This window comes from Haliotis rufescens, unplaced genomic scaffold (genome assembly GCF_023055435.1).
Source record: "Haliotis rufescens isolate VD_foot unplaced genomic scaffold, xgHalRufe1.0.p SCAF_4, whole genome shotgun sequence".
In the NCBI taxonomy this organism is placed as follows: Eukaryota; Metazoa; Mollusca; class Gastropoda; order Lepetellida; family Haliotidae; genus Haliotis; species Haliotis rufescens.
Window position 1 is genome coordinate 16,325,229 of NW_025964112.1, and position 15,919 is coordinate 16,341,147.

At 40.3% G+C, this 15,919-nt stretch overlaps 1 protein-coding gene across 9 annotated transcripts in view; it reads left to right on the top strand.

Moving 5' to 3' along the window:
* LOC124140526 (innexin unc-9-like) overlaps positions 1-15,919 on the top strand; it is a 211,003-nt gene that overhangs the window by 179,156 nt on the left and 15,928 nt on the right. Inside the window, exon 1 of one of the 9 annotated variants that reach the window (XM_046508149.2) lies at positions 410-642. The exons of the other annotated variants lie outside the window; for them this stretch is intronic. Coding sequence (XP_046364105.2) covers positions 527-642 — 116 coding nt within the window. The 5' untranslated portion in view covers positions 410-526. Of the gene's footprint in view, positions 1-409; positions 643-15,919 lie in introns of those variants that run through there. 9 annotated transcript variants of the gene reach the window in all.

Consider the following 15,919-nt stretch of genomic DNA (forward strand, 5'->3'; position numbering starts at 1 on the left):
GGATGTTGAACTGAGGATTTATGTGATGGAGTTTACAAAGACTTTTGTGCCAATACCGTTGTCAAACAGAAACTGTTTTCAAACACAACGCTCTGCAAACTAGATCAAATTGAGCTAATAGCTGATAAAGATCTTGTGTTCGTTTCGCGAGAGTAAATTGTGATGGGCAGAAATCGTGATGCGACTGTCAAATCGATCGATCGAGACTTGGATTTAGTCAGTCCCCTCCTCTCTTCCAACGCTGCCCACATTCCCTCCATCGCCACAACACCCTCCCTTCCATATTCCTCCTCCCCGCTCCCCCTCTCAGGCCAAGAGTCGAAGACCTGCGCCTTGCCGTATCACTCCGCGCAGCTGAGGCGGTAAATCGACGAAACCTTCCGAGCTTTGATTTTTCAGTGGCGATTCTAGAACTCTGGCCGTGTCCAGCCTGCGTTAACGTGACAGCGATCGAACGGCCATTGCCAGTGTCCATTGGTGTCTTCTCTGCGGACGCCCGTAGTGTCTCGTTTACGTGGAATATGGGATGGACTTCGTGTTTTATCTTAAGTTGGAGTTTGTGCCAATTTTGACTTCTTTTGGAGCTGGTTCCAAGTATTACGGAAAAGAATTCAAAATGGTCTGGACTTCTCAGATTTGGTGGTAGGTATTGATTTATACCTGTTCGACTCAGCATGACACGTGCGATGACAATGCGAGAAGCGAGCTACCTGATACAAGATACAAGATGTATCCCTTTTAGAACGCCGTATTGTTTATTTTTTCATACTAACATACCATATTGAAATTCCATTAACACGAGTTAACCTGTAAGAGTCAACTTCCTTTTGATAAGTCTGATCATTGTTGTTGAAAAGAAAAAGAGATAATATATTCTGAGGAAAAGGTACACTTTTTTTCATTGTTTCTGATGGTAGGCGCCAGACCAAGTTTACAGGATAGAAACCCCAGACCCCCTTGGTTTAGTTGTTGATGACGTCAATACCCCCTGCTATATTTAGATCATAACATCCTCTGTGAAATGGCCCAAATGCCTCGCGCCTCGATGTTCGTGCGCCTCAAGTTACATTCCTGTAAATTTTCAGACGTTGAACAACTACAAACTCGCGTGCCTGCCTGTTTGACTCAAGTGCATCGGCCGGGAGGGGGTGGGGGGTGGTCGAGAGTACAGGGTCCTGGCCTCACCGTGTAAACAGGCTCTTGGGAGGAGCACTAGGTTATAAATGAAGAAATTATCCAACCTTGGAGTTAATGCGAATTGCATGTAAACAAAACTATTATCAGACAGATTACAAGAGTATGGATGGGCTTTGATAGGTTACAGCTTTCATTTGGCGAAGAAAAAAGAACTTTAAAAAGCCGATGGAAATTACTTCAGAATGAAATCTGTGTGTCCTTTAGGACTTAAGTCCAAAGATGATATAAAAGTTTACAAACATCCCGTTTGATCTTCTGGGAGGAAACGCAGACTCTCATATACTAGTATACAATGTGGTAGCCTAGAGATGAGGTGATCCCACTTGAAGACACAGGCTAATCAAACGCATGTGTATACATATTAAAGTTTCTTAAATGCATGTGAACAAGCAATTGCTATGAAAGAACAAATGGATAAACAATGTGTTTTATCCCTTTGGTTAAAGTGAAGAAGTAGAACAACGCTGAAGACGCGAATGATGTATGACGTATAGCTGGTAAGTTTTACAGAAAACTACATTTCACGAATTTCCAAATTTAACTATTTTAATCAAGTTTATAAATCAAGCATTGGAATTAATTTAACTACAAAATCTCTTAAGTTCAAAAGTTAATACGATATTGTTATTGTAATTTTACGTTCAACCGCTATAATTGACAACCCATTTAAATATCTCTGACGTTTCAAAATACGAATGTGATGAAATTCTTTTTATATATGTCAAGTGGCTCCGTGTTTCTAGAGGCTGCATAAATATTTTAAATAACCTCCGAAACTGACATTAATGTTTAGTTTTTCCGTGGAATTTGAAAAGAACGGACGCCAATTTGGTTTCATATATAAATAATTTAAAGACCTAAATCTGGGCTTTGTAACATGATATCATTTCAAACGTGAACGTTACACTGATGACTAGAAATAACCCATCCCTATAAATATGATGATAAATAAAACATGTTTCTTCGGAATACCTTTCACAAAAGGTAATCAATTAATAACTCAATAAGTCAATTTGGATTTGCTGTTACAAATTGGTACATTTCTATGTTACTGTGGTTCGTTATAAGAGAATGAATGTTTCCATTATCAACGATTTAAGTACTTCACAGTACAGGTAAGTCATTGTAGGTAGAGGTGAAAACGGAGGTTAACGTCGCGTTTGAGAATATTTTACTTACATAGCGACGTGCATGCGCGTGTGGTGTGTGTGGCTGCTTGTACTGGTCCTGATCTATAATAGTAGGTTTATATCGCAAGCCCACTGAGATACCATGTCGCAGTTAAACATGTATACCCAACTCAGACGCATTTTGCTGACTCCGAGCCGACCAGTCCTTGTTTTATCCTCTTAATGCTAAGCGCTAGGCCGGATAACGGCAAGTACCCTGTTCAAACGTCTGACATGGCCAAGGGACAACCACTGCTCTATCCATGACACCGCGGGGGCAGTGGTAGTAGATAGAGGTAACATTTAAGATCATATTGTAAAAACTACAAAGTATACATTATAACGCACATCATCGCTGGACTCGTACACTTTCAACGATCGATACGGATAACGAAGCTCATATTCAATGACAGTCATGTTTCATTGTTCTAATTCGTATAAATGAAATGACTTCCACAAGACCGTCTGACAAGAGGGGTGACTTCAACTTTCTCTTTATATCGAACAATATTAACACCAAGGCTCAGGCCTTTGGTGTCTACATTAACAATTCAAAATGCTCTTTCTACGAATAATTCAAAGAGCGTCATACGACTTTTGCAGAGTTACAACAATCAAGGCCCCAGTAAAACTTTCAAAATGTTTTATGGTAGACATGTAATGGACATTTACACAACTGACACATCAGTGACCAAAACGCAATACTTCCTCATTTTGACTTCCCGTTCCCGTCGGGTGAACATTTGCCTTGTCTTTGCATGTGTTTGTTCAGGTGCTACCGAAGGGGGAGGTTATGCTCACATTTTTGTGAACACCTGGTATCATCACTATTTAATAGTCATTCATAAACACTTGCTTGTGATCGAGTAATCGAGATTTCTTATAGTTTTGTCATAAAACTGTTCTTCTATGGACCCATTAGTCAAATGATTGATACACTCCGTACATTTAACAGGAATACATAACAAACCATGCACGTATCAATATTCAATAAAAGACATCTTTTAAAGAATCCGCACATATTTCTAATGGATACATTAATACCATAATCATTTCTTTAGATGCTTACATAATGTTCTATAACTTCAGTCAACTAACGTTTAAGACAAAAGAAACATAATTAATATGCCTTGTAGTGTAAACTTATACCTTATACTTATAACTGCTGTAAACTATGTTCACATCGGGTAGATTTGTAACCACGATGGTGTTTGAGATGAGCCTCAGAGTGGCTACAGTACAATATCACTCTCCAGACCCAACACAATATCCCGAGGCTGCAACTCGCTCTTTTGTTACTCTTCCGTCCTTCCCTATTATAATCAATACACTGTATTTGCAGTAGTGTACACATGTTCATTATTCAAACGTGATCAAACGAAACCCCTTAATGTCACTTCTCTTAAATATAAATGTCGCCCTTCTTTACATTCATTGTCATCCTATTGGGAAAAGAGTTCCGTTCTGCACCTGGACGTCATGTGTGGAACATAAAAGTTACATAGTTGGTTTCTGTACACATCAGAAAAAGCAATAATCTCCATGTTTCCTGGCACAACAGTCATTTCAACTGCCCCCTGTGTCTGTGTGTGTGACGTAACTCATCTTCACATCTTAACATAGGGCCCGTGACAAGTTCGTCTCGCCTCGTTAGATCTTGCGCGTATTGATTTGCTGTCATTATATGGACGCGTTTTCAAAGACATCTCAAGCATCATTGGTACTGTATTGCTGTATAGGGGCGCCAAGGGTCGTTTTAACTAGTGTTATCAATCCCATACAAACACAGATGTTCTTACTGGAACTGGTTCTAAAACCATTACAGTAAAACACTTCCTTTGATATTGTTTGATGATAAAGCAACAGCACAATAACTACCTCCGACCGTATGCTGACATTTCGTCTTTTAGAAAAATAGTTGATCGTGGTGGTAATAAGATCGTGCAGTGCTCACGAATGATATAAGGGAAATGGAAACACGGGACAAAAACTGATTATATGTTTATTGTAATGAGTGAGTGAACTGGGTTCAACGCCGCTTTGAACAGTATTCCAGTTATATCGCGGCGTGTCAGCTTCACAAGGGAGGAAAGCCCGAAGTGATGCAGGTCTCTGACGCTTACCGCTTTGGTAAAACCCACGAGTACGGGTGTTAATTAGTGTGGCTGTTGGCACATGAGCAATCACTTTCTACGTTGATGCGGGGCAATCGGGTAGCCTAGTGGTTAAAGCGTTCGCTCGTCACGCCGAAGACCCGGGTTTGATTCCCGACATGGGTACAATGTGTGAAGCCCATTTCTGGTGTCCCCCGAAGAATTGCGCGAATATTGCTAAAAGCGGCGTAAGACTATACTCACTCACTCTTCGTTGACGCCGCCACATGTACAGTGGGAATTAGATATTCCAACAAAAAGAACATGCCCCAGCTGTTCTGAGCTGGATAACTTAATATGAGAAGATTCTTTCGGTGTCTTCTTGCAGATACCAATATATAGAACATTTGTGTAACAAAATGGCTTCAATGAAACTGCAACAGTTATACTGAAGGAAACTGTGAAGAAACTGTATTTTGATTTCATATATCAGCTGTGTACTGACCTGTTGTTCGAGTGTTGTGTTCTTTCATGCTCCACCAAGAAACGTTAAATGTGCAGTGTGAGTGAGTTTGGTTTAACGGTGCGTATAACGGTATTGTGAGATTGGCGTTAGAGTGTTAGATTTGGACAAGCCAACGAGCACGGGTATTGTGTTGTTTAAACCATAAAAGAAAATCAGGGCGAATCTGGATGACAGAATTCTGACACGTTTAAGGGTCGCAACTCTGCTCAACGAATTGCCTCGCCAATTGTGCAGGATTAGAGTGGCCATATACAATAAAAACACTATACATTTAATAGAACAGATTACAAGGACATTTTTAAAGTGTGTAAATACACACGACAAATCCTCCTTCATAATCGTAAGAAAGGTCTGCTTAACACAGAACCAATTGTATAATTTCAACTATATTATATGCAAGTCACACTTTTTGATGTAATTACTCACTTTTTCTTGAGTTCTTTATCAGTTTAGTACTTAAACTATGCATTATTACAAAAACATTATTGAAATGAACTCCTGCTGTGGACAACACCACACAAACACTATTCGTGAACTTTTACCTTGTCTCGTTGTGACTGCGTTTCTGCTTAATTAACTACTAACTCGTAAAGAGTTGGAAGTAAACTAGAAAAGATTCAGTCTGGCTAGAAGACCTTCATTCCGGCTTTAGCCTTCATTAACCTCGGAACCATGTGGCCACATGTCTGATAAGTCTAATATGCCCTCGAGAGTAAATCACGCGTGATTTGACGTTATTTCCCGAGTTTCTGCGTTAAGGTGATTAGGTGCTAGACAAGAGTCTCGTTTGGGTGTTCGTTGTATTTCCGGTTTTTATCCTCAAGGATTTACATACTGATCTATATTTTTTTAATAAATATTCTACAGTTATCAATTCTGAATTTTCTGTAAGTTTTATCATTTTTTTCCCGATCTTGTGCAGTATACAAACGACGTGCTCACACTCTACCATCGATTAGGCAGACACTCAATCAGGTTAAAAGAATAGTACCGTGTTTGTTTTCTGCTCACCCTTAAGTAATTGCAAACAATTATCTGATTGTTTTACTTTACGGTCATATGTCTAAATGGAGTTACATTACCATTCATTGCGTTTCAGGCACAAACTCTCGTTAAAGACGAGACTTCAAGTTCTTACGAGACAAAGAAACTGTTACCTTCTGATGTAAACACAACGACTGAAGTCCTTATATTCATAACATTTCTATTTGAAGCCCTTCAGTAAACACAGATAAAGGCACGTACCTGGAAGTACAATGTTTACTTAACTGATTATATCCTCTAAAACCTGTCTTTTTATTCCACTACTATTTCCCTGTATACGATCAATGCTGAGGCACACTTGCAAGTCCACTCCAAGCAGTAAGTTGGTACAATGGGACCGGTACAATGTCTTTGGGAAACGGCAAGGCTTAGCATTTAGCGTCCACTTCAATGTGAGTCTATCAATTAGTTGTGGTAACGAGGTCATTACTCGAGCCGATCCCTCTCACGTTGTCTTTTTTCCAACTACAAGCTCGGTCAAGTAATCAACTTATAGGAAAATACTGTTCCTCCAATGTCATGACCACAAAATCTGATCTCTAAATACTCCCCCTAGAGATTGGTGATTTGGATCAGAACATGGTACCGTGGTTTGGGCAACTGGGCAATCTATCCCATGTACTGCAACCTCATCAGATTTTCGGTAAATCTGACCCAAGGTCAACTCCCATTGGCCATGCTTGCGTGCCTTATTGATAGGCTAGAAATTAATGAGCTGGAATCTCTTGAGGGAGCATGTTGATTCGCTTATGAAGTGACGCGAGGCGTTGAAACATCGCAAATGGCCTCTACTTTGATCAACAATATTCGTTGTAAACGAGTTCAAAAGTTTCCAAAATACAGAGTTAATTATTCGGAAAAAAGTCAATGTGTAGAACAACTCATTCGTTATCTTTAATTTCAGCCAAGTAGTTATAGCATTTACACTCAGCATACGTTAAGTGTTTATGACTTGCAAGATAATTGTGCGTGTCTTGTTATTGCAGAAGCGTGTAGTTTGAACAGAACAGGCACAACGATCTTACTTTTCACAGATTCTCGAAATGGTCATTCTTCATTTCGTAAACGACCGCCTCCGTGGTCTAGTGGCAGAGCATCAGCTCGGAGAGCGGAAGGTTCGATCCCCGGTCGCGTCATACCGACAGACTACACGACATACACACGTAAACAGGCACACGTGCATGCACGTCGCTATACAAGTGCAACAATCTTGGACGCGACATTGAACCCCATTTCACCTCACCTCACCTCAATTCGTGATCCTTCACAGGAGATATAAAGGACATATTGGTTGGCGACCTCCACACGGCAATCTATAATTCATCTAACTCCGAAATAAACAATCAGATGACTTATACTAAAGGATACAGAGCTCTACTGTCTGGGGCCTATTTTCAAACTTGGTCTAAACTAGTGCCATTTGTGAATATGAGACAGTCTATTGGTATAACATGATTTTGTATTAAGTGATAAACTTGTTTTACACTGCAACATATGGGTTAATAGATTCAGTTTGGTGTTCGAACGACATGAATAAATTTGCAGGCTCTGGAGTTGGCACGAGCAGAATGCCCCCTATTCAGTGGTCAATTTTCATAGTAAGACTAGAACCTATCCAGTGACAGTAACAATAAGTACAAGCAATACATTTCCCGATGATGTGACAGTCCAACAATAATAGATATCCAGTGTTATAGAATTCAAGAAAAAAGTTGAAACGAATACGACATATTACATTGAAATGGTCGGTAGTCCATTGCTGGTGTATGCTTGACATCAACGCAGCAAATATATTCGCGAAACCATTCAACAGGCCTTCCTGGTTGTGCCTTCATGAATAATTACTAACTGTCCATCATCAAGAAAGACCCTCGTATGACGTCTATAATCAGGTTGCATTACAATGCCTGTCACCTAACGTCATTCTTCCATGTTAAATCCGTTCCGTTTCTAACCTGCCAGGTCTCACTGAAAGTTAAGTAACTCATCGTTCATGCTGTACAGATAATGACTATCGTAGCCACACAGAAGGCCAGCGCAGACCTTCCCGTCCAAATTAATGGTTTCTGGTATAGCTACTTTAAATTGTGGAGCCGAAGAAACCCGTTTCATTAAGTGCAGAGCAAATTACAAGGTGCAAGCTTTTAACTGCTGTTACGTGGAAGCTAGTTAGTGCAAATACAATTTCCCAGAAATGAATAGCGTTTTATGCATGTATATATCGCGTAATTGGATATGGAAACGCGGATAGAAGGCTTCGAGATATGATGTATTTACCGATCACCCCCTCTGCTTCGGAGGCGTTTAAAAGAACTACTGTAGAATCTCCAGGGATTTAACTTCCCTAGTTAAATCACTTCTAGCTACTTGATTAAATCCTATTGGACTATTTGTCAATGCAGGTAAAGCAATCAAATTGCATGTCTCGGTAATCCCTGTAAATACATCCATTCACATTACTCTGCAAGTGTCATCATACATGTAGCATCATTAAACAATCTATTTTAATGTCTGCATCAGAGAGCCGCTCTTAGATTCACAGAAAAGGGTTTCTAATAAGTGCCGATATAACTACTCAGAAGGTTATGAGTCGTTAGCTGCACAAGTACACATTTCATTGCACATATCTTGAAAGGCGTTGCTGGTACTAGAATCTTGAAACTCATAAGATTGCTTTTCATTGCGTCTCGTATATCAAAGTCATATAAAATACTTAATGCCGACATACATTGACTCGCCCTAATTTATACGTTCGGATAACCTTGAAGGGTAAGACAGTTAGTGATAACCAGATTACCCCGAAGAGGTTTCTGTGATTGTTTAATAAACATATGTCTTGTAGTTGCATTGATTCATGGCTACAATTGCCTTCTGAACCTTATGGCGTGCATCGTACGTGTTAAAGTGTGGGAAATGTTTTTTAAAAATAAATTAATAATATTTTTTTTATAATTATGAGAAACCATGTTTTGACAATGTGACATAATCATTGAAATACAGAAACAGAAATCGATTACTAATGACATATTTTGTTACCGCTTCTTGGCAATGGTAATCTGGTTACCTTCTAGTTGCTGCATCTTCGCATACTTCTGTGCATCTTATGATATTACTCCATACTTGCGACTACCTGCAGGAATATATAGCGTTCTTATACCAACTACCCAGGAGGTATCGTGGTATCTTGGACAGTTGTCAAAATGATATCGATGTCATACGAAGTTATTTTCCAAAAGTCGTGCTTTACCTTTTTCTAGGATTATACATAAAATCCAAGCGCATGTTTCACCTTAGAAATATGTTGTTTTGTATTTAGAAAGGTGATATTCAGTCGGTAACGAATTCGGATTCAAAGAAAAATGATATGAGTTATATGATAAAATATGATATGATATGATATGATATGATATGATATGATATGATATGAAAGATTATGTCAAAACTAAATACGTCACATGCAAACAGCAAGACAACGGGATTCTGAACACATATCGGCACCTCTTGCTTTTAGCAACGGGCTATCAACTACCGTTGATGAATTAATTCAAATTCGAGGTGTGTTGCTGAGTTAATGGTGTTTTTTCGATCAAGGCAGACATAATCTCACTGTCGTTTCCAAACAGATCTCAATGCCTACGGGAAATGGTACCATCCCTCGTTTGTTAGGAACAACAATCCGCGCTGCTTAATCCAAATTCTCCACATGCCATTTGCGTCCTGAACTATGAACGCATCATGCGATCTGTACAATACTCTCTAAACAAGATCGAGTTCCAGTGTGTTCTGAAACAGGAGCATAAAGGCATCTATCTTATGGCAGGAAATTACTTTCTCGCACCATACGATGCAGAAGCGGAAGTAGAACTATGCGCGCGATGCCGCTTTGAGGCGATTTAGCCGACAGGCTAGTTATCTTGAGTCTGTGCGAACGTAGCATGTTGGTAATAAATGCATCAAAGTGAGTTATGCTGATGACCGGGTGAATGGTTGTCGTGTTTGATGAAGTGAGATATAACCAGCTTGTATATCTTCCTGAAACGATTTGTGGTCAATACATCGTACATTACGCGGTGAGTGAGTGAGTTTACGCCGATTTTAGCATTATCCCAGACATTTCACGGCGGTGGCACCAAGTGAGTGAGTGAATGAGTATGATGTTAAGCCGCTTCAATATTCCCACAATATTAAGGCGGGGGACACCAAAATTCCCTTCACACATTGTACCCGAATGGAGAATCAAACTTGGACGACTAGGCGACCTACGCCGCCCGGCGCAGTTGTGACAACATATACAAACATGTGTTTTAAACCCAACAGCTACATGGTGTATTTTTAATCCGCTCTATAAATCACACGACAAAGGTTATGAAAATGTGGTGTTGTGTGATTTCTGAGTTAAACAGAGAATCTGACCCGAATGTCTTCCAAGATCAAATATATCAAGATGAAAAAAGGTCCAAATATCCGATGATAAATGTATGTATCAAAAGACAGATTCGCAGTACAGTTCTCTGGTCTTTTTAAATGTGTGTTTTTGCCATGTCACTTATTATTGCCCTTAGGTAAAATAACCCATCGGTCTTGTTTCATCAGCACCGAGTGTCGCATAATCGCCAAACTACGGGTTCCTGAACCTAATCTATCTGCAACACAATAGGATTAATACGACTTCGTCACGAAACACTTTGATTATTTCGGTGAACTAATGTGATTTAATCATACTGAAGAGAAGTTAGTATTGATTTCATTCTGATTATTTGTACCGAACTCTTTGACAGTCAGATAACGTTATGAAATTCCATGCAGACGTCATTTGATAACATTAGTACCTACAGAAAATACCAGTGACTTTAGTACATGTTGATCTAAGAAGAATTTGACCCCGCTGCAGCTAAATGTTACTTCAACACCAATTTACCAGTGTTTCATACACTAGTCGGCGGCACGGGTTAGCGTAGTAACGTTCCTTTGGCACGCCAGAAACCTATGAATGTGGGTTCGAATCCCGCTTTGCCACGATTATGTTTTGGTTTTTTTCTTTTCCCTCTTTATTCACCTCAGCAGGTTATGTTTCTTGGTTTGTCAGCACCATACCCTACTCCTGGGTTTCCACCCGTGAAGATCCGGGGCAGAATAGGTCTCCAGCAACCTATGCGTGCCGTAAAAGGCGACTATGCTTGTCGTAAGATGCGACTAACGGGATCGGGTGGTCAGGATCGCTGACATACTTGAAGCATCTCATCGATCCCAATTGCGTGGATCGATGATCATGATATCAATCACTGGATTGTCTGGTCCAGACTCGATTTTTAATGACCGCCGTTATATAGATGGAATATTGCTAAGCAACAAACCATCCAACTCCTGGGTTTCACACAAGAGATCAACGTCTGCATCTCCGGGCTTTCCTCCCACATTAAGCTGACACGCCGGTATATAACTGGAATACTGTTAAAAGCGGCGTTAAACCCAACTCACCCACTCATACACCAGTCTTTCACAACGGCTTCAGGAGTTTGTTTCTCTCGCAATGCGCTGTAGAATAATGTTTCTTAGTTTGAAATTTAGGATGAAGAGAATATTTTGTTCATCTTGTCAACTGGAAATATTTATCTCATAGTAGCCAGGAGTGAACATATCAGCCTTATTGGGTCATGAGATGAACAATTTGTCTTTCCAGTTTAACCAAATATTCATCTTTTTTTAAGCTTCAGTCTTAATGAAAAATAACAAACCGTTGAACCTTCAGCAATTGCCCGACCAAACAGCATCCTGGCAACAAGTCTCATTCGCGTTGTGACGTCATATTTTAGTCGAATGACGTTACAGTGGCGTTGTTAACAATTGAAATTTGTGAACATTTTCCATTCCACCAGTGATATAAGGTTACAGATCAATCCCAGCACAACATCTCACTTACAAGTATGACGTATCCCATGTTTATTCAATTAAATCTTTGACCTTCACTCAAGCGACATTTTGCTTAGTAAGCATGCATAAAACATTGAAACTTTGAGGTGGGCTGAGGTGAAATGAGGTTTAACGTCGCGTTCAAAATTGTTGCACTCATATAGCGACGTGCATGTACGTGTGCGTTTGGTTGCTTGTACTAGTCCGGACTAATGCCGATTGCCGAGTGCTAGCCCACTGATAAACCGTGCTGCAGTTTCCCCATTCAGACATAGTATACTGACTCCGAGCCGTCCCGTCCTTGTTTTAGCCCCTTAATGCCGAGCGCCAGGCAGCGTAACAACAAGCATCATCTCCCCACCTTCCGCTCTCCGGTCGGACGCTCTACCACTAGGCCACGGAGGAGGTCGAAACTTTGAAATATATTTCATTTGTACGAGAGACTAAACTGACGTAACAAACTGTCAAATCATCACTTTAGTGTGAGCTGATTTCAACCTTTCCAGTATTATAACGAACGTGATAGATACATTACATCTGTTTTTACTTATGCAGCGTCTTTCTTAATTGATAGTAAAAGATGGTACTTGTTGTTACCCTGTCTGGCGTTCGGCATTAAGGGGCTAAAACAAGGACTGGTCGGCTCGGAGTCAGTATACTGTGTCTGAGTGGGGTATTCATGTTAAACTGCGGCATGGTATCTCAGTGAGCTAGCACTATAAATCGGCATCAGTCCGGACTAGTACAAGCAGCCACACAAACACACACACGTTCATGCACGTCGCTATTTAAGTGCAATAATCTTGGACGCGACGTTAAACCCCATTTCACCTCACCTCACCTCTTAATTGATAGCACATACATGTAGCTGTTAAAGTGTGATACTCTGGTAACGCACCCATCTTAACCCTGTATTGAACAAAGTAATGTATACATGTGTACACACACACATGTTCTACACTGTGAGTCTATTTCATTAGATACAGTGTTTTGTTAATGCAATCATTCTCCAGCAAAACACATGTGCGCATGCCGTTTCTCAGAAACTAACACCCTACTCCGGTTATCAGGTATTGATGTATTTAGATATACAGGTTATATGCCTGCTTTACAGATGCAAGTCCGGGAACACTGTTAACATTCTGCACAGTTCTCAGCTTCTCCTCACTCTCCTGGTTATACGTTATCGTTACATAGCACTGGCCTACCGTGGACCACAATATTACAAGAGCGAGTAGAGATTGATAAACCAGAAATACGTAACGCAATATAGTCTCTTGGGACGTAGTTCCAACAGTCACGATCTGGCGCGCCATGGGAGGATATTGTTTCCCGCTAATTTTGATAGATTTCTTCTCAACCGCAGCAGCCAGATAACCGATGCCGCAGATGTTGAAGGTGGATTGTTACTCTGTCACAACGACGAGTTTCAACAATAACCTGATAATTCTGTCTAATGGGAAATTGGCCGCCCGTGGAACGCTTGTACCGGTGTGTCTGTTTTGTATTGCCTTGGACCTAGATTTAATCTCCCGTTGGTATAGTGATATTTTTGGGATCACTGGTAATACATCGTAATAGCTCCACGTCCGATATTTGTTACTGAGCAATTTCATGTAGTATACAAACGCGATTAGGTGTCATTTTGAATTAGTGACACGACGCATGAACCTCAGTCTATTGTCAATGTGTGTTTGTTTTTTAAATGGACTGTCATGGTTATTGATATTGATACAGTAATGGGAGAAAACAGAAAGCTGGATAATTCTAGGGTTCGATAATCAAGCTGCAGTGAAGGGCACAATGCAGAAAATCGCTAACGGTAAATCAATGTAAAATATGCTCTTGTAAGGCGAAAAGAGGGTGGCATTTAATCGATTGACATGCCAGTGTTTGTTGACCTGTACAAATCTTTGTACCGAACATATTTAAATGAGTTTTGGATTCGTGATGGGTCATTTGTCAATGTAATTGTCACGGATAACGTATTTGTTCTGCGAACTCAGCCAAAACAATGTGGTGAGCGATGATTTGTGCACGATCAAACCTTTAAATCCCTTGATCAAGGATCATACCATTGGCCTAGTTACGCGCACGTCCCTGGGTATCATATATCCGGTATCATATCTCCAGAACTGTATCGTATAATCTGAGTATTCATTATCATGACATTTCAGTACATTAAGACGTCACATTACTTTGAGTATAATCTGATAAGGGGCAACGTTTCTGCTGTAAGAGCAGACAAATCATGATGTGTGCACGTGGTCGTCGGCTTTGTGGAACAGGAAGGTTGCACTTGCTGCTGTGTCGTTCAGATCATCCAAATTGATACACAGTAACGGGAACCCTCATCAACTTCGTGCAGTCATCTGCTTTGGTCATCATCTTTTGCTATTCACAATGCGGGCTGTTACCTGTCACAAACCCGCCCCAATTGGGAATAATCTACTTTCTTTAACAGATAATGCCATTATCGTATTGATGGTAGCGGTAATAGACCGGATTCTTCCAACAGGTGGAGTGGTCAGATAAACGGCTGGCTTTTGACAGGTGTTCAATTAATGGTTATTACCTATGGGGAGGAGGTGATCGGATTTCCGCAATCCGTTGAGCGTCAATTCACTGTTGGGAGGGGAGGGGGGGGGGGGGGGGTCTGACCGGTATTGCAACTGTTCCAGGATGCCTCCCGGAATAGATGCGTAACTAAACTATGCCACTAGGCCCCGTGAGGAGACTGCTCTTGTAAGAATTAGATCAACGACGTCATATTTGTCAAAGTCGGCATAGTACTACTGTGTAACACAGACTAATAAACCCATTCTTGAAGAATGTGGGATGACACTGTCAAGATACTGATAGCACCAGGTGTTCGAAAAGCTATTCCTGAGTCGAAGAGGTGAAGAATGATCAGCAATGTAATTTGTTAATATCATTATTTGAAACGCCTACAGGCTGGGTTGGTGACAATAGTACTTTCTGGTGAAAACACCTGATCCTCGTCAACGCGAACAAGACCACCAACTCGACATATCGTTCAAGGCGATGTAACGTTGTGTTCCCGCAGAAACTTAGACTAACATTTAGTCTCTGAAATCTTATATTACACAATATCCTTCTTGACTCTAAAAATATTAATACAAATCCCTATGCTGATGTGGAATAGAGCTAGCTTGAGCTGTCTAGACTTGCTTTTCTTTGCGTTTTTCATAAAATAAATATATTCCACGGTCATGGTGTAGGACTAGCAGAAACTCTATCCGCGCTATTGTTTAATATCAGGACTCTGCTTGTCTCGAACATCTAAATGATTCCTTGGACCTCGTTTTAACGAGGTTTCATATTGTGTGTTTCCCTGAATCAGAGGCATGCTATTGTGATTTGAAACCTGACTAACAAATCAGATTCTATAATTCCCAGCTTGGTGGTTGAATAATTATTTGAACAGTTGTATCCTATTACCATTCTCTGGTCGAAACATTTTATCAGCAACTTGTATGATTGTGATGTAGATATAACCGTCCACGTACACCTTAAAAACTTGTGGTATCGCTAGCACTTATTGAAAAACGGTGTTTTCACAGTGACTGTACTCATCACACAAATATCAACGTCTTTTGAATATCTCTTACCTTTCTGAAACAGTCACCATGTGGCACGAAAGCTAATAACTAACTCGTAAGCGGTAAGATTGCATCTCCCCAAACCATTTTCTCATCATGATCTTTAACTAATTGCTGCTTTCACTAAACAATGTAACCATGTTTACTGGTCTTGCACTGACAACACCCTTCGCCGAAACATTTTCAGTGAAAGATATATAAACTAAATAAATTCACTGTTGACGTAACTGCTGTTTTTACCAAAACTCTTATCACATAAACACATTAATAGCCACGAGACAGGTGCTACCATCGCATACGCAGATGTGCACCAGAGGCCCTAGATGCCGTTTTAACTAGTTTCTAGGGAAACAGGAT